Below are 25,681 nucleotides of genomic sequence, written 5' to 3'. Positions count from 1 at the left end.
GAAGTTATTGGTGGTCTTCCTAAGCCAGGATTCAGACACGGCTAAGACATCTGTAAACTCATGTGGATAATCTTGTGACAAAGCTTAAATTGAAATTGGGTTTTTATTTTCCTAATAAGGCTTGCTTTCCGCGTATGGCTAGAAAGATGCTTGTTCAGGCCACTTTTCTCTCTGTAATTGATTATGGGGACTTGTTGTATATGCATGCAACCTTCTCAGTCTTAAAGAAACTGGACTTTGTTTATCAGGCATCCTTGCGCTTTATTACAAATGCCAAGTTACTTACCCACCACTGCACATTGTACCAAATGGTAGGTTGGACCTCACTTTATATGTGCAGAAAGATCAATTTGTATGTGTTCATCTACAAAGCCCTTTTGGGTAAACTCCCTCTGTAGTCTGGTCTCTTTCACCACCAGCATTTACCATACCCGGTCTGCTAGGTGGTTGCTACTTAAAGTCCCCAGTACATTCACAGTATTAGGCAAGACAGCCTTCTCTTCTTGTGCACCAGACGCTTGGAATAATCTACAATCCATGCTTCATCTAGATATGTTAGTACCATTGAATGATTTTTTAAAAGAATGAATGCTTTTTAAAGGCTGCATCATGTTGTTGTAGGTTTTAATTATGTAATGTATTGATTGTTGCTGCCTTCTTGGCCAGATTTCCCTTGAAAAAGAGACTCTGGGTCTACAAACATCCAGCGACATCACACCTGCTCACACCCCCCATCTCCACCGCCTGAATGTCTCCGTCACATGGCCTCAAACTGCAACATGTCTATGCTGCCCACACACTTTCAACATTTAGATAATAAAGCATTGTGTTAACGATGGAGGATTGGTTGATTTCCAGAATTTTAAGTATAATGTTATTTCAAGATGATTGCCTAGAAAAGTATCGCCAACCCATCAGATCTCACTGCACCCTCATTTGCATGGATTATTGAGTCATTGTTGGTTTTACACTTAAGACATGACTCTGCCGTTGTGCTTTACAATTTGTGAATTTTGTCTTCTGTATAACAAATTCCATACATTCGTTAAAACTGGGTTAAGCGTACATTTTCATTAACCCTAATTTCATTAGTTACGTTCCAACATTCCATCTTGTGCCAATATCAGTTGTTTTTAAGTTCCAATAGTTTATTTTTTTGTAAGAGATTGTCAGTTGAATAGGATCTCTGCAAGGTTTTGTATATCTTACCTAGCATATGAATTTCCTTTTCAGACTAAATTAGAATTCCCTCATGATTGTTCAGATGATTTCAAATCGAAATTACATGAGAAAATGTTTAAGTTGCATGTATTTGAAAATATCTATAGTGAACAAAAATATGTAAAGTTTTGCTCCCATGTTTCATGAGCTGAAGCTGATTAAAACAGCATGATCATTACACCGGTGGACCTTGTGCTGGGGACAAAAAAAGGCCACTAAAATGTGCAGTTTTTGTCTCACAACACAATGCCACAGATGTCTCAAGTATTGAGGGAGTGTGCAATTGGCATGCTGACTGCAGGAATGTCCACCAGAGCTGATGCCAGAGAATGTTTATTTTCTCTACCATAAGCAGCCTCCGTCGTTTTAGAGAATTTGGCAGTACGTCCAACTGGCCTCATAACGTGTAACCACGCCAGACCAGGACCCCAACAACCGGCTTCATCATCTGTGGGATCGTCTGAGACCAGCGACCCGGAGAGCTGATGAAGCTGTGGGTTTGCACAAGCGAATAATTTCTGTACAAACTGTCAGCTCATCTGTGTGCTCGTCATCCTCACCAGGGTCTTGAGCTGACTGCAGTTTGGTGTCATAACTGACTTCAGTGGGCAAATGCTCACCTTCGATGGCCACTGCATGATGGAGAAATGTGCTGTTCATGGATGAATCCCGGTTTGTATCGGAAGGTGGCAGACAGCGTCGTGTGGGCGAGCGGTTTACTGATGTCAACGTTGTGAACAGAGTGCCCCATGGTGGGGGTGGCGTCATGGTATGAGGAAACACAAGTTACGGACATAATTGCATTTTATAGATAGCAATTTGAATGCACAAAGATACCTTGGAGGCAAATAGCGAAGACATCAGATACAGACTGGTTTTCTGATCCACCCTTTTTAAAATGTTTAAGGTATCTGTGAGTAACAGATGCATATCTGTATTCCCAGTCATGTGAAACCTGTAGATTAGGGCTTAATGAATTTACTTCAATTGACTGATCTCCTTATATGAACTGCAACTCAGTAAAATCTTGTTGAATGTTGCATTTATATTTTCAGTCCAAAATGTATTTTTAATTCTGTCATGGAAATACATATACATTTGCCTGTAGTTTTCCATGTGAATCAATCAATGAATTCTGAAAAGTTATCCAAGGATTGTTGTATAGAGTTGTGTTTTAGGGCGTGATTTTGGTTATTCTATTTAATTTTCTTCCATATTGTTATAGTGTTCTTAACTATGAAGTTGTTACTGTTAGCTTTATCATTTGAAAATAAACAAAAGATTTTGGGGATGAGCATGCGCATCTTCCATATGTACCCATAGTTCCTCTTTAGTGCATTTAACTGTGTGTTGCAAGTGAAACCCTTTATACTATTATTGGTCATTTTTAAGCTAGGAAAGGCGGGAGGTGGAGGAGCTCCAGTACAGTAAGTACCATAATGTTGGATGCCAACCAGCGATACATCATACAGAAGAGGCAATGGCGACAACAGTAGAAAGTGTTCGTCCGAGGGCAGTGTTCGGCGAGGGCAGGTATTTGGCAGGCGGGAGCGAAGGACACTGTGTGCTAGTTAGCTAGTCCTACGGAGAACTCGGTACACGGCATGCTGAAGTGGAGCGACAGTGTTGCCACCCCGCCTGCTGTGTACCGGAGTCCTCCTTAATAGCTAGCAGGAGGCGGCACCGGTAGACAGTGTCCTTTGCCCCCACCTTTCGGGCACTGTTTTCCCGCAGTTCCCGGTGAGGGCAGGTGTTTGGCAAGTGGGAGCAAAGGACACTAGCTATTTTCAAATACCCATACTAACATAAGGTATACTACATACTTGAGTATATACTACATAATATTCGTTTATTTTACTATACTGTAAACAAATGGTGTCCTTTCATTTGAGGCTTCGCCTGTTTACCAGAACTTGATGCTGTTGCTATGCTACCTCTTGCTAACTTTTTAGCATAACAAATTACTAGCTAGACATTTTATGACTTCAGGTGTGTTAAGAGCGCACTCTGTGTTTCGCTCTCAGAGAGTTCAATCAAATCAAATTAAATTGTATTTTATTTTATACACTGTGGCAAAGAAGGGGGTCGAGTGATAAGTGGCAGATATGTGAGAGCAGAACTAATAAACGGGCTCTGCCCGATCACTAAAATGGCCACCCCTGTCAGAACTACAGATCACAAAATGTCCGACCGCCAAAACTACAAGTCCCAGAAGCAAGGGGAACCCTCGGAAGGTGGAGCCGACTCACAGATAAAGGGTCAAGAAAAACCAGGAAGAGGGAGAGAGAGTGCTGGAAGGAGCTATGAACAATAGAGAAAGAGACTATAGAGATTGGCTGGATTTACCGTGTATGAGCTGGATTGTTTTGGACTTACCTGTTGGCGTTTGGACCTGGACCTACCGAGAACCCGATTCGTGTACCGAACCCTGCTATCCTTGACCTCGCCTACGGCCTGGGTGGACCAGGACAAACACACAGGTACTGTCCTGTTCGAAAGAACTCTCATTCTTGGGTGATTTGGTGACAGTTTACCACTTAGTTTGTGACAAACGCTCCTAACCTTGAAGAGGTTTGCCACAACACATAAACATTGTTATTAGATGTTAATGCAAGTGTAGCGAAATGCTTGTGCTTCTAGTCCGACAGTGCAGTAATATCTAACAAATAATCAAACAGTCACAACAACTACCTTAAACACACAATGTAAGGGGATGGAAAAAGAATATGCACATATAAATATATGGATGCGGCATAGGCAAGATGCAATAGATGCAATAGCGCCCGCAAGGTCCCCCTGCTCAAGAAAGCACATATACATGCCCGTCTGAAGTTTGCTAATGAACATCTGAGAGGACAACTGGGTGAAAGTGTTGTGGTCAGATGAGACCAAAATGGAGCTCTTTGGCATCAACTCAACTCGCCGTGTTTGGAGGTGGAGGAATGCTGCCTATGACCCCAAGAACACCATCCCCACCGTCAAACATGGAGGTGGAAACATTATGCTTTGGGGGTGTTTTTCTGCTAAGGGGACAGGGCAACTTCACCGCATCAAAGGGATGATGGATGGGGCCATGTACCGTCAAATCTTGGGTGAGAACCTCCTTCCCTCAGCCAGGGCATTGAATGGGTCGTGGATGGGTATTCCAGCATGACAATGTCCCAAAACACACGGCCAAGGCAACAAAGGAGTGGCTCAAGAAGAAACACATTAAGGTCCTGGAGTGGCCTAGCCAGTCTCCAGACCTTAATCCCATTGGAGAACCCAAATTGGTCTACACGGACAAGTTCTGGCCTAATTTAGATCTTATCTGTCGGAAAGATATCGGTTTGTCTCTGTGAATGGTTTGTCCTCTGACAAACTGTAAATTTCGGTGTTCCTCAAGGTTCCGTTTTAGGACCACTATTGTTTTCACTATATATTTTACCTCTTGGGGATGTTATTCGAAAACATAATGTTAACTTTCACTGCTATGCGGATGACACACAGCTCTCGCTAGAAGCATGTGTTTCAGACATAAGGAAGTGGATGGCTGCAAACTTTCTACTATTAAACTCGGACAAAACAGAGATGCTTGTTCTAGGTCCCAAGAAACAAAGAGATCTTAATGGTTGTACAGTCGTCTCAAATAAAACTGTGAAGGACCTCGGCGTTACTCTGGACCCTGATCTCTCTTTTGAAGAACATATCAAGACCATTTCGAGGACAGCTTTTTCCCATCTACGTAACATTGCAAAAATCATAAACTTTGTCCAAAAATGATGCAGAAAAATTAATCCATGCTTTTGTCACTTCTAGTTTAGACTACTGCAATGCTCTACTTTCCGGCTACCCGGATAAAGCACTAAATAAACTTCAGTTAGTGCTAAATACGGCTGCTAGAATCCTGACTAGAACCAAAAAATTTGATCATATTACTCCAGTGCTAGCCTCTCTACACTGGCTTCCTGTCAAAGCAAGGGCTGATTTCAAGGTTTTACTGCTAACCTACAAAGCATTACATGGGCTTGCTCCTACCTATCTCTCTGATTTGGTCCTGCCGTACATACCTACACGTACGCTACGGTCACAAGACGCAGGCCTCCTAATTGTCCCTAGAATTTCTAAGCAAACAGCTGGAGGCAGGGCTTTCTCCTATAGAGCTCCATTTTTATGGAACGGTCTGCCTACCCATGTCAGAGACGCAAACTCGGTCTCAACCTTTAAGTCTTTACTGAAGACTCATCTCTTCAGTGGGTCATATGATTGAGTGTAGTCTGGCCCAGGAGTGTGAAGGTGAACGGAAAGGCTCTGGAGCAACGAACCGCCCTTGCTCTCTCTGCCTGGCCGGTTCCCCTCTTTCCACTGGGATTCTCTGCCTCTAACCCTATTACAGGGGCTGAGTCACTGGCTTACTGGGGCTCTCTCATGCCGTCCCTGGAAGGGGTGCGTCACCTGAGTGGGTTGATTCACTGTTGTGGTCATCCTGTCTGGGTTGGCGCCCCCCGCCCCTTGGGTTGTGCCGTGGCGGAGATCTTTGTGGGCTATACTCGACCTTGTCTCAGGATGGTAAGTTGGTGGTTGAAGATATCCCTCTAGTGGTGTGGGGGCTGTGCTTTGGCAAAGTGGGTGGGGTTATATCCTTCCTGTTTGGCCCTGTCCGGGGGTGTCCTCGGATGGGGCCACAGTGTCTCCTGACCCCTCCTGTCTCAGCCTCCAGTATTTATGCTGCAGTAGTTTATGTGTCGGGGGGCTAGGGTCAGTTTGTTATATCTGGAGTATTTCTCCTGTCCTATTCGGTGTCCTGTGTGAATCTAAGTGTGCGTTCTCTAATTCTCTCCTTCTCTCTTTCTTTCTCTCTCTCGGAGGACCTGAGCCCTAGGACCATGCCCCAGGACTACCTGACATGATGACTCCTTGCTGTCCCCAGTCCACCTGGCCATGCTGCTGCTCCAGTTTCAACTGTTCTGCCTTATTATTATTCGACCATGCTGGTCATTTATGAACATTTGAACATCTTGGCCATGTTCTGTTATAATCTCCACCCCACATAGCCTGGTTCCTCTCTAGGTTTCTTCCTAGGTTTTGGCCTTTCTAGGGAGTTTTTCCTAGCCACCGTGCTTCTACACCTGCATTGCTTGCTGTTTGGGGTTTTAGGCTGGGTTTCTGTACAGCACTTTGAGATATCAGCTGATGTACGAAGGGCTATATAAATACATTTGATTTGATAGAAAATTTGTGGAGGAAGCTGAAGGTTGCAGTTGCCAAATGTCAGCCATGAAACCTTAATGACTTGGAGAAGATCTGCAAAGAGGAGTGGGACAAAATCCCTTCTGAGATGTGTGCAAACCTGGTGGCAAACTACGAGAAATGTCTGACCTCTGATTGCCAACAAGGGTTTTGCCACCAAGTACTAAGTCATGTTTTGCAGAGGGGTCAAATACTTATTTCCCTCATTAAAATCCAAATCAATTTATAACATTTTTGACATGCGTTTTTCTGGATTTCTTTGTTGTTATTCCGTCTCTCACTGTTCAAATAAACCTACCATTAAAATTATAGACTGATCATTTCTTTGTCAGTGGGCAAACGTACAAAATCAGCAGGGGATCAAATACTTTATCCCCTCACTGTATAGTTAATATACTGGCAAGTTCGATGTATTAGTAGCCAACTAACGTTTAGGTAGCTAGGTAACATCGGTACATACTGCTGTAATGATAAGCTATGCGGTTCTTAAGGATAGCTTAGCAAACAAATTGTCAGCCAACATAACGTGTGAGGTAACTTTATTACATTGCAATTTCGAGTCTCATAGCAAAGGATCAAAATACTTACGTAAATAAGGCACTGTTTTTGCTTTGTCATTATGGGGTATTATGTGTAGATTGATGAGGGAAAATGCTTTTTTAATCAATTTTAGAATAACATAACAAAATGTGGAAAAATCAAGGGGTCTGAATACTTTCCAAATGCACTGTATAGCCAGATGAGTGATGTCTCAGGCGATTGCTTAGTGTACTTTATAAAATAAATAAAAACTATTTTCAACAGCGCTGACCAACCAACCTACTCACTCGTGTAGACAAAATCTTTGACCAGTCGGGGGTAAACAATACTAGGTTGCATGCTAACCAGGGAACTATCATTCTGATATAGTCTCCTTTTAGCTTACAACTGGGTCCTGGCTAGAACTTTGGTTTTGTTTACATGATGATTCAAGAGAAAACCCAAAAGGCTTCAGGATGAATTAAAAAGATTGAATTAAGCAGCCATTAAACTAGCCAATCAGGAAAGAAGCCGAGGCGAAAGATTTTGCCACTGGCCAATGCAGTGAAGCTACAGATGGTCGGTCTTTCCTGGGACCCATATGGACACAGGTAGAAGGCACAGCTTGTGTTCATTACCTACACTTCAACCAAACTAGGCTCATGGGCGAGCCATGGAGGGATATTAAAGAGTAGAACATAACACAAAGTCTGAATGGGAGTCAATGATGTATCAGTCCAGATGCCAATAACACATTGACTCCCTAAACACTGAATGGATAAAACAGAGCAACATGCAAAACAAAGTAGGTTCAGTATTTTTTAAAATTTTAATCAGGGATGAGAAACCCATTGTAGCTTAGTTGAGTAGCACTTGATTAAATCAGGGCCCTTTAACACAACTATTAAAACCAATCATGTTAGTTGTACTAATTAAATGTAATGCTATTTTAATACTAGAAAAAAAAACATTTCACAATAGCCAGCTTCAAAATAGCCCATATCTGGCACTTGTAAAAGATATGAGTATCACGGCTGAATGTCAGCCATTGTGGAACGATCATTCTGGTAATGTCGAGAGGAGGGCTTTGTTAAAAACGGTTTGGCCTTAGACTTGCCATCACCCTTTGGGCTGAATGCTTCAGGGGAACAGAGACTGAAAGATCCCAAAATAAGCAGATTACTTTTTATGCTCCAGGTCATGACTGAAAGCTGAGACTTGTCCACACCTTTCTCACTGGATTGTGCAGGAGTGATGGGAACCAACTCAACATCAAATAAATTACTTGTAAGGGTGTCTGTTGAATAATTAATGCCTCCACTTTCATGTCCTGCTCTGGTACAGAAAAAAAAAACAAGAAAAAAAGGAGGCCTTTTTTCCAGGGTTCAGTGTTGAAATGCCCAATTTTCAGTCCAACAGGGATGGCTGTGTATGTCTACATTGTTCACTAAGAGGACATAGTGTTACAAGTTTGAGCTAAAGGCTCCAGGAATAGACCGTGCCCTAAAGCAGTCTTAATAATACATCCCTCTGCCTGTCACTTAGGGTTAAATTCAACTAGAGCACCCCCACCTGTAGCAACAATAAGAAAACTCATACAGTAGGATTAAGTTAACAGAGACTGGATCGGCTGGTATGAAAATGCTGCAGGGCTGAGTGATGGAGAGAAATTTACACACACACACACACACACTTCTCTATTAAGTGCAGGAGGCTAGCTTTCAAATGGTTCCTTCTACTAGATGTACATACATATGGGAAAAGCTCAGAAAAAAAACTATAATGGCATGAAATTACCTGAATATAAATAGCACTTTCCACAAGGTCTTAAGGTGTTTTACATTATATAGGGAATTATTTACACCAGAAATGGTCAACTAGATTCAGCTGCAGGACGTTTTTTCTTGAGTGGATGGTCAGTCAGGGGGCCGAAACATAATTTCAAATTGACCGCAAGAGTCCAAACATTTGACCCCCACATTTTTTTTTTTAAACCTTGCTTAGATTTGTATACAATCACATATACAGTGCATTCAGAAAGTATTCACACCCCTTGACTTTTTCCATATTTTGTAGTGTTACAGTCTGAATTTAAAATGGATTAAATTGAGATTTTGTGTCACTGATTTACACACAATACCCCGTAATATCCAAGAATTCAATAAGTATTCAACCCTTTTGTTACGGAAAGCCAAAATAAGATAATAAACATTTGCATAACAAGTCACATAAGTTGGATGGACTCACCCCCGTGTGCAATAATAGTGTTTAAAATAATTTTAAAATGACTACCCCATCTCTGACCCCACAATTATGTGTATGGTCCCTTAGTCGAGCAGTGAATTTCAAGCACAGATTCAACCACAAAGACCCGTGAGGTCTTCCAATGCTTTGCAAAGAAGGACACCTATCGGTAGATGAAAAAGACATTGAATACCCCTTTGAGCATGATACAGTTATTAATTACACTTTAGATGGTGTATCAATAAACCTAGTCACTACAAAAATACAGACGCCCCTCCTAACTCAGTTGCCGGAGAGAAAGGAAACTGCTCAGGGATTTCACCATAAGGCCAATGGTGACGTTATAACAGTTAGAGTTTAATGGCTGTGATAAGAAAGATCTGAGGATTGATCAACAACATTGTAGTTACTCCACAATACGAACATAAATGACAGAATGAAAAGAAGGAAGCCTCTACTGAATGAAAATAGTCCAAAACATGCATCCTGTTTGCAATAAGGCACTAAATAATGCAAAAAATGTGGTAAAGAAATTAACATTTTGTCCTGAATACAAATGAGGGGATTTGGCAATTTCAGCCATTTCCATTGCTGACAGATGTATGAAATCGAGCACACAGTAAAGCAATCTCCATAGACACACATTGGTAGTAGAATGGAACGTACTGAAAAGCTCAGTGACTTTCAATCTTTCAGTCAGCTTGTCAAATTTCTGCCTCGCTAGAGCTGCCCTGGTCAACGGTAAGTGCTGTTATTGTGAAGTGGAAACGGTCTAGGCGCAACTACGGCTGAGCTGCGAAGTGGTAGGTCACACAAGCTCACAGAACGGGACCGCTGAAGCTCGTAAAAATCTGTCCTTGGTTGCAACACTGACTACCGAGTTCCAAAATGCCTCTGGAAGTAACGTCAGCACAAGAACAGTTCGTTGGGAGCTTCATTAAATTAGTTTCCATGGCTGAGCAGCCGCACACTAGCCTAAGATCACCATTTTCAATGTCAAGTGTTGGCTGGAGTGTTGTAAAGAGTGCCGCCATTGGACTCCGGAGCAGTGGAAACGTGTTCTCTGGAGTGATGAATCACGCTTCTCCATCTAGCAGTCCGATGGACAAATCTGGGTTTGGCTGACGCCAGGAGCACGCTACCTGTCCAAATGCATAGTGCCAACTGTAAAAGTTTGGTGGAGAAGGAATAATGGTCTGGGGCTGTTATTCATGGTTTGGGCTAGGCCCCTTAGTTCCATTGAAGGGAAATATTAACGCTACAGCATACAATGACATTCTAGATGATTCTGTGGTTCTAACTTTGTGGCAACAGTTTGGGGAAGGCCTTTTCCTGTTTCAGCATGACAATGCGCCCGTGCACAAAGCGAGGTCCATACATAAATGGTTTGTCGAGATCGGTGTGGAAGAACTTGACTGGCCTGCACAGAGCCCTGGCCTCAACCTCATCTAACACCTAAGGGATAAATTGGAACACTGACTGCGAGCCAGGCCTAACTGCCCAATGTCAGTGCCCAACATCACTAATGCTTGTGTCTGAATTGAAGCAAGTCACGCAGCAATTTTCCAACATCTAGTAGAAAGCCTTCCCAGAAGAGTGGAGGCTCTCATAGCAGCAAAGGGGGGGACCAACTCACATTGATGCCCATAATTTTGGAATGAGATGTTCAACAAACTTTTGGCAATGTTGTGTATTTTCAAGCATGGTGGTGGCTGCGTCATGTTATGGGTATACTTGTAATCGGTAAGGACTAAGGAGTTTAAAAAAATAAAAATAAATGGACTAGAGCTAAGCACAGACAATCTAGAGGAAAAAAATGTATCTTTGGTTCGGTCTGCTTTCCAACAGACATTGGGAGACAAATCCACCTTTTAGCAGGACAATTACCTAAAACACAAGGCCAAATATACACTGGGGTTACTTACAAAGACGACATTGAATGTTCCTGAGTGGCATACAGTTTTGACTTAAATCGGTTTAAAGATCTATGGCAAATCTTGAAAATGGTTGTCTAGCAATGATCAACAACCAACTTGACAAGAGCTTTAAAAAAATGAATAGAATAAATTGGCAAATATTGTACACTCCTGGTGTGCAAAGCTCTTAGAGACTTACCCAGAAATACTCACAGCTGTAATTGCTGTCAAAGGTGATTCTAACATGCATTGGAATACTTAATTAATCAAGATATATTAGTATATTTTCCATTAACTAACTTTCACTTTTCACTTTGACAAGTATTTTGTGTAGATCGTTGACAAAAAATGACAACCAAATAATCCCACTTTGCAACACATCAAAATGTTTAAAAAAATAAAGGGGTGTGAATACTTTCTGAATGCACTGTACTATTATGTGTGGGAATAGTTAGTAAATAAAAATTACTATAAGCAAATTTGCTGCTGTTTTTACAGTCTTATGTCCAACACAAAATGGAAAATAAAATTCCACAATTTATCACTGGCTAAATCTATGACGTTAAAGTGCCTATTCACTCTGTTCCATCTGACTTGCGCAATCCACATTCTCATCAGCTCAGCCAGGCAACTTATAAACTTGATCTCCACTATAAAAAGTATCTAGACATTCTCACATTTCTTTTAGACTAACATTTTGTTTTCAACAGCGGAGATTTGTATAAATCTTGCAGTCTGTCTCTCCGACATTTCCAACAATGCTTCAATATTCAAATTTGATCTCCTGCTTTCCCAATTTTTATTTATTTAACCTTTATTTAACTAGCCAAGACAGTTAAGAACAAATTATTATTTACAATGACGGCCTACACCGGCCAATGCAGGGTCAATTGTGCGCCAACCTATGGGACTCCCAATCACGGCCGGCTGTGAAACAGCCTGGATAGAAGTGAACATGTAGGGAGTGGGGACGAGACAGACAAGCAGGCAGCGTTTCTCAGCCAGTCGAAATCATGAATCGGCTGGCATAATTTTTTATGGATATAGATTAGAAGTAGGTAGTTTATACAGTTTGAAGTCGGAAGTTCCAGTGGGTCAGAAGTTTACATACACTAAGTTGACTGTGCCTTTAAACAGCTTGGAAAATTCCAGAAAATGATGTCATGGCATTAGAAGCTTCTGATAGTCTGACAACATTTGAGTCAATTGGAGGTGTACCTGTGGATGTATTTTAAGGCCTACCTTCAAACTCAGTGCCTCTTTGCTTGACATCATGGGAAAATCTAAATAAATCAGCCAAGACTTCAGAAAATAATTTGTAGACCTCCACAAGTCTGGTTCATCCTTGGGAGCAACTTCCAAACGCCTGAAGGTACCAAGTTCATCTGTACAAACAATAGTACGCAAGTATAAATTCCATGGGACCACGCAGCCGGCAAACCGCTCATGAAGGAGACGTGTTCTGTCTCCTAGAGATGAACGTACTTTGGTGGGAAAAGTGCAAATCAATCCCAAAACAACAGCAAAGGACCTTGTGAAGATGCTGGAGGAAACAGGTACAAAAGTATCTATATCCAAAGTAAAACAAGTCCTATATCGACATAACCTGACAGGCCGCTCAGCAAGGAAGAAGCCACTGCTCCAAAACCACCATAAAAAAAAGGCAGACTACGGTTTGCAACTGCACATGGGGACAAAGATCGTACCTTTTGGATAAATGTCCTCTGGTCTGATGAAACAAAAATAGAACTGTTTGGCCATAATGACCATCGTTATATTTCGAGGAAAAATGGGGAGGCTTGCAAGCCGAAGAACACCATACCAACCGTGAAGCACGGGGGGTGGCAGCAAAATGTTGTGGGGGTGCTTTGCTGCAAGAGGGACTGGTGCACTTCACAAAATAGATGGCTTCATAGGTAGGGAAAATTAAGTGGATATATTGATGCAACATCTCAAGACATCAGTCAGGAAGTTAAGAATGGTCACAAATGGGTCTTCCAAATGGACAATCACCCCAAGCATACTCCCAAAGTTGTGGAAAAATGGCTTAAGGACAACAAAATCAAGGATTGGAGTGGCCATCACAGAACCCTGACCTCAATCCCATAGAACATTTCTGAGTAGAACTGAAAAGCGTGTGCGAGCAAGGAGGCCTACAAACCTGACTCAGTTACACCAGCTCTGTCAGGAGGAATGGGCCAAAATTCACCAACTTATTGTGGGAAGCTTGTAGAAGGCTACCCGAAACATTTGACCCTAGTTAAACAATTTAAAGGCAATGCTACCAAATACTAACTGAGTGTATGTAAACTTCTGACCCACTGGGAATGTGATGAAAGAAATACAATCTGAAATAAATCTCTCTCTACAATTATTCTGACATTTTACATTCTTAAAATAAAATGGTGATCCTAACTGACCTAAGACAGGATTTTTTTTACTATGATTAAATTCAAATCAATAAAAAATTGAGTTTAAATGTATTTGGCTAAGGTGTATGTAAACTCCCGACTTCAACTGTATACAAAGAAATGTCAATTGTAAAATGTCAATTGCAGTCTTTCCAGCTTCAGTTTGAAGTGATGGTGTTAGCTGTGTTGATGGCAAGCTCCTCTGAACAAAAGTGTCATGACGAGGGAGCACATTTTCTATTCCAGGCGAAATCACGCCTCAAAAGCTCATTGTTATGGTTATATCCAAATAAATGTCACTAGAAAACAGCTTAAACAAATGCAAATGCAGCTACTGTTGTTATTCTGGCTGCACTGTTTGACGTGATGGTAAGTTAGCCATAGTTGGCTAGCTAGCAAGCAAAGGATAAGAACGTTGGAAGCCAGTATGGCAATGGAACATTTAGAATGAACAACTGCGACTGGGTCGCGTCTCTGGCAACGGAATCGATAGAACGAATGACCAGCTGGCTTGGGTAGCAACCCTAGATTTGTGTCGGGACTATATATTTGGGAAAGATGGAATAGAATGAATAAATTAATAAAAAAAAAAAAATGAAAATATGTCAATCTTTATTTGAATATATTGTTAACCTGTTGTATAAAGGAGTAAATGCCCTCGAAGCCGGTGTTTGGGGGATACATTGGCACGGTTAACAACACCTGTGCCAATATATCTTCCAAACACCGGCTTCTTGGGCATTATCACGTAATTAAATATTCTCCATGTAATGTTAATTGGGCACTAACATGGATGCCATAGAATTTTGAATTGTAATATAAAGGCATAATAAAGCTAATTTGAGACGTTAGACTTTATTGTACAAAACATTATGAACCCCTTTTGCCCTCAGAGCAGCCTCAAGCCTATAGGTTTCGTTGCTTCAACCCCACTGCACAGACACACCAATTTATTAACGGACTACTGAATGTATATACAGTACCAGTCAAACGTTTTTCTACATTGTAGAATAATAATGAAGACATTACAACTATGAAATAACACATACGGAATCATGTAGTAAGCAAAAAAGTGTTCAATAAAAAGATTTCTTCAAAGTAGCCACCCTTTGCCTTGATGACACCTTTGCACTCTTGGCATTCTCTCAACCAGCTACACCAGGAAGGCTTCACTCTGCGGTCCAACTCATCCCAAACCATCTGAATTGGGTTGAAGTCGGGTGTAGGGGAGGCCAGGTCATCTGATGCAGCACTCCATCACTCTCCTTGGTCAAATAGCCCTTACATAGCCTGGAGGTGTGTTGGGTCATTGTCCTGTTGAAAAACAAATGATAGTCCCACAAAGCGCAAACCAGATGGGATGGCATAACAATGCTGTGGTAGCCATGCTGGTTAAGTGTGCCTTGAATTCTAAATAAATCACGGACCGTGTCACCAGCAAAGCACCCCCACACCATAATACATCCTCCTCCATGCTTCACGGTGGAAAAATACACATGCGGAGATCATCCAGTCACCTACTCTGCGTCTCACAGAAACGGCGGTTGGAACAACAAATCTCACATTTGGACTCATCAGACCAAAGGATAGATTTCCACTGGTATAATGTCCATTGCTCGTGTTTCTTGGCCCAAGCAAGTCTTTTCTTATTATTATTGATGTCCTTTAGTAGTGTTGTCTTTGCAGCAATTCAACCATGAAGGCCTGATTCACAGTCTCCTCTGAACAGTTCATGTTGAAATGTGTCTGTTACTTGAACTCTGTGAAGCATTTATTTGGGCTGCAATTTCTGAGGCTGGTAACTCTAAATGAACTTATCCTCTGCAGCAGAGGTAGCTCTGGGTCTTCCTTTCCTGTGGCAGTCCTCATGAGAGCCAGTTTCATCATAGCGCTTGACGGTTTTTGCAACTGCACTTGAAGAAACTTTCAAAGTCCTTGAAATGTTCCGGATTAACTGACCTTCATGTTTTAATGTAATGACGGACTGTCATTTCTCTTTGCTTATTTGAGCTCTTATTGCCATAATATGTACTTGGTATTTTACCAAATAGGGTTATCTTCTGTATACCACCCCTACCTTGTCACAACACAACTGATTGGCTCAAAAGCATTAACCTTTTTGGGATAGGGGGCAGCATTTTCACTTTTGGATGAATAGCGTGCCCAGAGTGAACTGCCTCCTACTCTGTCCCAGATGCTAATATATGCATATTTTTATTAGTATTGGATAGAAAACACTCTGAAGTTTCTAAAACTGTTTGAATGATGTCTGTGAGTATAACAGAACTCATATGGCAGGCGAAAACCTGAGAAAAATCCAACCAGGAAGTGGGATATCTGAGGTTTGTAGTTTTTCAAAGCTTGGCCTACCGAATACACAGTGTCTATGGAGTCAAGTTGCACTTCCTACGGCTTCCACTAGATGTCAACCGTCTTCAGAAACTTGAATGAGGATTCTACTATAAAAAAGGGGCTCATGAGACCTGTTTGAGTCAGTGGTCTGGCAGAGTGTCTCAGGCTCGTGACGCTCGCTCCCGACAGAGTTAGCTCTCGTTCCAGTGCTTTTCTTCAGACATAGGAAATCTCAGATTGGAACATTATTGAAAGTTTTATGTTAAAAACATCCGAAAGATTGATTCCATACATCGCTTGACTTGTTTCTACAACCTGTAACGGAACTTTGAGTTTTTGTCTGTCATGAAGATGGATTACTGGGCTGAACACGCTAACAACAAGTGGCTATTTGGACATAAATTATGGACTTTATGGAACAAATCAGTCATTTATTGTCGAACTGGGATTCCTGGGAGTGACTTCTGATAAAGATCATCAAAAGTAAGTGAATATTTAGTGTTATTTCTAACTTCTGTTGACTCCAAAATGGCGGACATTTCTCTGGCTGGATCGGGCTCTGAGCGCCGTTCTCAGATTATGCTTTTTTCGTAAAGATCTTTTGAAATCTGACACTGCGGTTGCATTAAGAAGAAGTCTATCTTTAATTCTGTGAATAACACTTGTATCATTTATCAATGTTCATTATGAGTATTTCTGCAAAATCACCAGATGTTTTGGGATCAAAACATTACTGCACGTAATGAGCCAATGTAAACTGAGATTTTTGGAAATAAATATGCACATTATCGATCAAAACATACATCTATTGTGTAACATGATGTCCTATGAGTGTCATCTGATGAAGATCATCAAAGGTTAGTGATTAATTGTATTTATATTTCTGCTTTTTGTGACTGCTAGCTTTGGCTGGAAAAATGGCTGTTTTTTTTTTACTTGGCGGTGATCTAACAACAATATGTTGTGCTTTCGCTTTAAAGCATTTTTGAAATCGGACACGATGGGTAGATTAACATGAAGTTTATCTTTCATTTGCTGTATTGTACTTAATGTGTGAAAGTTAAATATTTAAAAAATATATTTTCGAATTTCGCATTGCTGCCTTTTCAGCGGAATGTTGTCGAGGGGTTCCGCTAGCGGAACGCCTGCGCTAGAAAGGTTAAAAGGGAATTAAATACCATAAATTAACTTCTCTAGGGTATGCGGGACGCTAGCGTCACACCTGGCTATCATCCAGTGAGATTACAGAGCGCTAAATTCAAATACAGAAATACTCATTGTAAAAATTCAGAAAAGATACAACTATTTTACATAGGTTTAAATATGAACATCTTGTGAATCCAACCACCGTGTCAGATTTCAAAAATGCTTTACGGCGAAAGCATACCTTACAATTATTTGAGAACATAGCCCAGCAGACAAATCATTACAAACAGTAACCAGCCAAGTAAAAGAGTTACACAAGTCAGAAATAGAGATAAAATTAATCACTTACCTTTGATGATCTTCATATGTTTGCACTCAGCAGACATTCATTTATTCAATAAATGTTCCTTTTGTTTGATAAAGTCTCTCTTTATATCTGAAAACCTCAGTTTTGTTCGCGCGTTTTCTTCAGTAATCCACAGGCTCAAACGCAGTCACAAAGGCAGACAAAAAAATCAAAATCGTATCCGTAAAGTTCATAGAAACATGTCAAACGATGTTTATATTCAATCCTCAGGTTGTTTTTAGCCTAAATAATCAATAATATTTCAACCGGACAATAACATCGTCAATATAAAAAGGTAAACAAGAAAGGCACTCTCTCGCGCATGAAAAAGCTCTGTGACATGGAAGGGTCCACTCATTCAGACTGCTATTACTCCCTCATTTTTCAGAATACAAGCTTGAAACAGTTTCTAAAGACTGTTGACATCTAGTGGAAGGCATAGGAACTGCAATTTGAGTCCTAAGTCAATGGATACTGTAATGGCATTGAATAGGGAAAAAAAAAAAATCCTACTTCTTGAATGGATTTTTCTCAGGTTTTCGCCTGCCAAATCAGTTCTGTTATACGCACAGACATTATTTTAACAGTTTTGGAAACTTTAGAGTGTTTTCTATCCAAATCGACTATTTATATGCATATCCTATCTTCTGGGCCTGAGTAGAAGGCAGTTTAATTTGGGCATGCTTTTCATCCAAAATTCCAAATGCTGCCCCCTACCCGAGAGAAGGCACACCAGTTAATTGAAATGCATTCCAGGTGACTACCTCATGAAGCTGGTTGAGAAAATGCCAAGAGTGTTCAAAGCTGTCATCAAGGAAAAGGGTGGCTACTTTGAAAAATCAAATAAAATACATTTTGATTTGATTAACACTTTTTTGGTTACTACATGATTCCATATGTGTTATTTCATAGTTTTGAAGTCTTCACTATTATTCTACAATGTAGAAAATAGTACAAATAAAGAAAAACCCTGGAATGAGTAGGGGTGTCAACTTTTGACTGGTACTGTATTTGGGATGATGTAAAATATGTATTGGTCTGATGTGATTAATAAGGAGCATCCAAATGCTGCACTTGATGCATTTATGAAATTTCTTGTTTCAATTATTGATAAACATGCACCTGTTAAGAAACTGACTATTAGAACTGTTAAGGCTCCATGGATTGGTGAAAAACGGTATAGTTGAAAGAGCTGGGTTGAAAGGAGTGCCTAATAAGTCTGGCTGCACATCTTTCTGCAAATTGAGAATTATGTGACTAAACTCAACAAAAAGCTGTATTATGAAGCCAAGATCAATGATATAAAGAATGATGGAAAAAACGGAGTACTTTAAAATAAATTATGGGCAGAAAGACAAATTCTACTCAGATGGCTTATTCATCACAAAACCATTTGATGATTACTTCATTGGCAAAGTGGGCAAACTTAGGCAGGAAATGCCAACAATGAACAGTGAGCCATCGTATTCATGCAAAAAATAACAATCATAATGAAAGAAAAGCATTGCAAGTTTGAACTTTGTAAAGTTAGTGTCGGAGAGGTGGAAAAATGATTGTTGTCGATCAATAATGACATTGACAATTTAGATGGAAAGCTACTGAGGATGGTAGCTGACTATAGCCACTCCTATCTGGCATATCTTTAATCTGAGCAGAGTAAAGTATTTGACCTCAGGCCTGGAGAGAAACCAAAGTAATTCCAATAGCCAAGAGTGGTAAAGCGGCCTTTACTGGTTCTAACAGCAGACCTATCAGCTTGCTGCCAGCTCTTAGCAAACTTTTGGAAAAAATTGTGTTTGACCAAATACAATGCTATTTCTCTGTAAACAAATTAACAATAGACTTTCAGCACACTTATAGAGAAGGGCACTCAACATGTACTGCACTGACACAAATGACTGATGATTGGTTGAAAAAAAATTATAAGAAGATTGTGGGAGATATGTTAGACCTCAGTGCAGCCTTTAATATTATTGACTATAACCTGTTGTTTAAAAAAATGTATGTGTTATGGCTTTTCAACCTCCGCCCTACAGTGGATTCAGAGATATCTATAAGAACTCAAAGGGTTTTCTTTAATGGAAGCTTCTCTAATGTCAAGGACGTAAAGTGTGGTGTCCCGCAGGGCAGCTCTCTAGGCCATCTACTCTTTTCTATTTTTACCAATGACCTGCCACTGGCATTAAACAAAGCAAGTGTGTCCATGTATGCTGATGATTCAATTGTATACTAATGAAGTCAATGAAACCCTTAACAAAGAGTTGCAGTCTGTTTTGTAATGGGTGGCCAGTAATAAACTGGTCCTAAACAGCATTGTATTTGGTACAAATCATTCCATAAGTTGTAGACCTCAGCTGAATCTGGTAATGAACAGTGTGGCTGTTGAACAAGTTGAGGAGACTCAATTATTTGGCGTTACCTTAGACTGTAAACTGTAAAAACATAGATTCAATGGTTGTAAAGATGGGGAGAGGTCTGGCTGTAATAAAAAATATAATCCCACGGTCCAAAAAGCAAGTCCTGCAGGCTCTAGTTTTGTCTTATCTTGATTACTGTCTAGTCGTGTGGTGCAAGGAAAGACCTAGTTAAGCTGCAGCTGGCCCAGAACGGCCTGCTCTTCATTGTAATCAAAGGGTTGATATAAATACTACACATGCCAGTCTCTCTTGGCTAAGAGTTGGAGAGACTGACTGCATCACTTATTTTTATAAGAAACAATGTGTTGAAAATCCCAAATTGTTTGCATACTTACACACAGCTCTGACACACACTTACCCCACCAGACATGCCACCAGGGGTCTTTTCACAGTCCCCAAATCCAGAACTAATTCAAGAAAAAAGAGCCATACAGAGCCATTATTGCATGGAACTCCGTTCCATTTCATATTGCTTTAATGAACAGCAAACCTGGTTTCAAAAAACAGATAACGCAACACCTCACAACACCTCTTCCCCTATTTGACCTAGATAGTTTGTGTGTATGTATTGATATGTGTGTTGATACGTGTGCCTTTAAAAATGTTGCGTGTCGTTCTGTCCTTGAGCTGTTCTTGTCTATTAATGTTCTGTATTACGCCATGTTTAATGTTTTGTGTGGACACCAGAAAGAGTAGCTTTCACCTGGTTAGTCTATGTCATGGAAAGAGAAAAAAAAAATGGTACATTCAGCTTATATTCCCCATGTAATGTTAATGGGGAACATGGCTGACATAGAATTTGGTAGAGTCATGTCAGAGCATAAAAATAAACATGGCTCTGGTTAACACCATCTTGGCTATCACATTGTTTGGAGACTGGTTAGGCGTGAATGTGACAATTTACTATGAAGCTGGGGGATAATAACCATGATAGTATAACACAAATACAATCGCTGCTCACCTATCAACGACCATTTCAACCAATTTCAATGAAAACATGGTCATGTATTTCTGTTGAACTCAATCTCAGTTCTCTACAACCTAGACCACCCTTCAAGTGGTCTTTAAACGTTTCAAGTTCACACCGTTTCTTGCACTTCAATAAAACTGAACCTTGGGGTAGCTATACTGTGCCTTCAGTAAGTATTCAGACCCCTTGACCTTTTCCACATTGTTAGGTTACAGCCTTTTTCAAAAATGTATTAAATCATTTGTTTTCCCCCATCAATCTACACACAATACTCCATAACGACAAAGCAAAAACAGGTTTTTGGAGAAAAAAAATCTAATTTATAAAAAATAAAAGAAAAAAAATAAATATTATGCGGGAAAAGTCAAGGCGTCTGAATACTTTCAGAAGGCACTGTATATTTAATCCTTATTCAAGGAGTCACTTGAATGTTAGCAGCGTTACATCACTCCTATAGTGGTTGAATGGCCTGACTTAACAGTAAAAGCCTCTGATCAGCAATCAATTAAAGGTGAACCTGACTAGACTGGGGGAGGAATGGAGTGATGGGACTCGACTTCATGCATGATATAATCAACCATTACATTTTATATTTTCAAATCAAGTTAGTTACAATTCTCTCCTTATTTTGACTACAAACCTATTATTCCCCCAATTCTGCAAAACAAGGCTCTCTTTACACAAAAACAAAGCCACAAAATAAAACGCTATTCACTGTGCAGTATCATCGTTTAAAGACAAACGGTTATCATAACTTCAGATAACCTCAGTTAAATCCGTGCCACAGTCTTTAATCGTGCATTTATGCCTGAACATTTGCCATTCTGATGAGGATTTTGTTCAGCTAATTAGCGTAATTAACTGGGTCACAATTAGCCTGACCCCCGGTGGAATTGTGATCCCTCCTTGCAGCACCTGACCTTGACGACAATCCACCAGAGAGCTGCAACTGATCCACACGTTCCCACACCGCAGAGTTCTCTTGACACAGCACATCGACAGACAGCAGCTCTCTCACCCCCTTCCTCTCTGGCCCTGTTTACAATGGCCACATCAATTAGTTACTTGTTTACCAAAGAGCACAGCGCAAACTGTCAAACGGAACCACATGCACGCACACTCACACTGACACAGAGAGACACACACACACACATACAGGAAAGAGACTCACTGTTTGTTTGTAAGGATGCTTTACCCTTGCTTTTTTAGTCCATGACGCCAGCCAGAGCAAGGCCTCCATTTTCATAGCGCGTAAGTTTTTTTATTTTACCTTTATTTAACTAGGCAAGTCAGTTAAGAACAAATTCTTATTTTCAATGATGGCCTAGGAACAGTGGGTTAACTGCCTTGTTCAGGGGCAGAAAGACAGATGTTTACCTTGTCAGCTCAGCTCTGGGATTCGATCTTGCAACCTTTCGGTTAGTAGTACAACGCTCTAACCACTAGGCTACCTGCCGCCCCAATGATGCCTTTCTATAACACAACAGACCAAAACCCCTGCCTGGGCTATGATTAATTAAACTCCATTATTCGTGCCCTTCAGAGCGGTCTGTCCGAGTTGGGCATTACTGATTCTCTGGGCTGGGCATTGTGCTGGCTGGACATGCACAGAAGGGCCACCTCCACTGGATCAATGGAAGGTGAATCTTGGCAACCTTAAGTGAGAGGTCTGCCCAGCCTGTACGCCGCACTCTGGGGCCCCTTTCAGCATTAATGAAACAGATGTCCTTTCATTAATAAGTCCAGGTCTGGAGTTGTAATGAAATAATTAATTAATTAATTAATGAAAGAATGGAGAGAGCGAGAGTGAGAAAGCAAGAGAGAAAGAGACGAGAGAGAGAGAGACTGTGTGTGTGTTATGAATGAACAAAGGGGTCTCACTTCAAACTAAGTATTACAGGACACTACAGGACACTAATATTGACACTTTTGTGTCAATATTATTAACATTCTGCTGATTTATAAAAGTCTGATTTACAAAGTCCTAATTATGACTAAACCCTTCCCATTTCCACAATTTATGTGAAAATTTGATTTGAAACCTAATCCTAAATAAACGAAGGAAAAGTTTGATGCATTGGTCCATCAGACCTTTCGCGCATTTGGGCAAAAGTGTCTGGGAACGAGATTAGGTATAATGTGACTAACGGACTTCACTTTAGAGCGTGTTCCATCCTTTAGCACCCTTTATCCTTTATGTCACCCTTTATAAAAGCACGTTTATATCATATTCCACATTGACATTAGTGATTATGTCACACGGATATGCCACATGTATGAACCATTTATAAAGTATAACAAACTGGCATAGATGCTTTGTAACACATTTAGAAAGTGGTTATGAAGGCTTTATAAGCTAAATGTCATTTAAAGCAGGACGCATTATACAATATAATCACCAAACCCCTCGCTTTCTACCAAGAGCAGAGACTTCACTACTGAATAACTGTACGCACACAAGAGTAGTGACTGATACAACAAAGACAATGTATAGGTACACTATACTACTTTCATATTCAAGCTATTACTCGGTATTACCGTTACCGGGTAAAAATCCAAATGGGCAGAAATCGGCCATAGGATGACCAATGACCTGGTGGAAATGAGAGTGAATGCTCACCGACAGACAGTGATCAAAAAGAAAGACAGGCCACCTATAGGAACAGTGGTTTAACGTGATTTGCCACCAATCAAGACGGGGAGCATGCAAATCAAAGAGATATGTTTTTTTTTCGGAACACCGAACGTTATTTCCTAGATTTGGAATTTGAGTTTGATTTATTTTGGATGACCTTATTACAATGTTTCCTGTGTTTGGTGTTTAGAGGGAGGGTTTGTAGGGGCAGGAGTGCCAATCTGCCTTGATTAGAGACATAATGGCACAGGCAGGCAGGCTGGGTGGATGCAGCACAGAGAGAGGGACCCCTTACCTGCACAGTGCCTCCTCGGTCACGTGATGCTGGTTACTGCGAAGCCAAGGTGGAGGACGGGAAAACAAAAGAACAAAACAACATGGAGAGATGAGATGAGCATGGCAGAGACAAACACATGAATACACACAACATGTAGCCCAGCCCAGCTCTCTCTCTCTCACACACACACACACTCAAAAGTTTCAGAACACCTACTCATTCAAGGGATTTTCTTTATTTCTTACAATTTTCTACATTGTAGAATAATAGTAAAAACATCAAAACTATGAAATAACACACATGGAATCATGTAGTAAGCAAAAAAGTGTTAAACATATCCAAATATATTTTTTATTGGAGATTCTTCGAATAGCCACCCTTTCCATTGATGACAGCTTTGCACACCTGGAATGCTTTTCCAACAGCCTTGAAGGGGTTCCCACATATGCTGAGCACTTGTTGGCTGCTTTTCCTTCACTCTGCAGTCCGACTCACCCCAAACCATCTCAATTTGGTTGAGGTCAGGGGAATGCGGAGGCCAGGTCATCTGATGCAGCACTCCATCACTCTCCTTGGTCAAATAGCCCTTACAAAACCTGGAGCTGTGTTGGGTCATTGTCCAGTTGAAAAACAAATGATATCCCATCTGGTTTGGGCTTAGTGGGACTGGCATATTGCTGCAGAATGCTGTGGTAGCCATGCAGGTTAAGTGTGCCTTGAATTCTAAATAAATCACAGTGTCACCTGCAATGCACCACCACATCATAACACCTCCTCCTCCATGCTTTACGGTGGGAAATACACATGCGGAGATCATCTGTTCACCCACACCGCATCTCACAAAGACACGGCTGATGGAACCAAAAATCTCCAATTTGGACAAAATTTCCACCGGTCTAATGTCCATTGCTCGTGTTTCTTGGCCCAAGCAAGTCTCTTCTTCTTGTTGGTGTCCTTTAGAAGTGGTTTATTTGCAGCAATTCGACCGTGGAGGCCTGATTTACACAGTCTCCTCTGAAGAATTGATGTTGAAATGTGTCTGTTACTTGACCTCTGAAGCATTTATTTGGGCTGAAATTTCTGAGGCTGTTAACTCTAAATGAACTTATCTTCTGCAGCAGAGGTAATTCTGGGTCTTCCATTCCTGTGGCGGTCCTCATGAGAGCCAATTTCATCATAGCACTTGATGGTTTTTGCAACTGCACTTGAAGAAACTCTTAAGTTCTTGACATTTTCCGTATTGACTGACCTTCATGTCTTACTGACCTTCAAGTAATGATGGACTGTCATTTCTCTTTGCTTATTTGGGGCTGTTCTTGCCATAATATGGACTTGGTCTTTTACCAAATAGGGCTATCTTCTGTGTACCTCCCCCCTTGTCACAAAACAACTGACTGGCTTAAATTTATTAAGGAAATAGATTCCACAAATTAACTTTTAAGAAGGCACACCTGTTAATTGAACTGCATTCCAGGTGACTACCTCATAAAGCTGGTTGAGGGAATGCCAAGTGTGTGCAAAGCTGAACATTTAAGAGACAACTATCACAGCTCTTCACTTGAGAAGGAAATGAGGTCGTGGATAGTTTAAACATCCGTTCCAGTATATATGAGCAGTAATCTTGAAATAGTCACAAATAAAACCACCCACCATAAAGTTCCTAATTCAGACAACATCGTTTTTTGGAGAAAGTTATAAATGAAAAAATACTGGATGCTTGGAATTATGTTTTTGATGTTTGTTGGGCGGTAACATGGAGAGGACATAAAAGGATGTTGTGGTCCTGGTCCCACAGATGTGGAGAAGGAAAGTGAATCATGGTGGGAATTAGCATTCTAATGAAACTACATGCAACCCCCGGTAGTGAAGCCGGAGAATAAGGTATCGGAGGAGGAGGAGAATTTGATCAAGGGAAAAAAATAGGAGGGAGTAAAAGAAGAGCAAGCAATGGGGGGAATCGGAAAAGGGGACAAGGACATGAAGAAAGGAGGAAGAACG

General features: G+C 40.8%; 1 protein-coding gene across 4 annotated transcripts in view; it reads right to left on the bottom strand.

Annotated features, from left to right (window-relative positions):
* LOC115139703 (serine-rich coiled-coil domain-containing protein 1-like) overlaps nt 1–25,681 on the bottom strand; it is a 114,286-nt gene that overhangs the window by 28,854 nt on the left and 59,751 nt on the right. Inside the window, exons 11-12 of one of the 4 annotated variants that reach the window (XM_029677384.2) lie at nt 23,702–23,737; nt 20,255–21,806 (exon numbers count right to left, since the gene is read on the bottom strand). The exons of 2 other annotated variants lie outside the window; for them this stretch is intronic. In XM_029677384.2, the coding sequence (XP_029533244.2) occupies nt 23,735–23,737 (3 nt within the window). In that variant the 3' untranslated portion in view covers nt 20,255–21,806; nt 23,702–23,734. Of the gene's footprint in view, nt 1–20,254; nt 21,807–23,701; nt 23,738–25,681 lie in introns of those variants that run through there. One more of the 4 variants, XM_029677383.2, reaches the window with a different exon arrangement.

This window comes from Oncorhynchus nerka, linkage group LG13 (assembly GCF_034236695.1).
Source record: "Oncorhynchus nerka isolate Pitt River linkage group LG13, Oner_Uvic_2.0, whole genome shotgun sequence".
In the NCBI taxonomy this organism is placed as follows: Eukaryota; Metazoa; Chordata; class Actinopteri; order Salmoniformes; family Salmonidae; genus Oncorhynchus; species Oncorhynchus nerka.
This window is presented reverse-complemented; position numbering and strand designations above follow the sequence as displayed.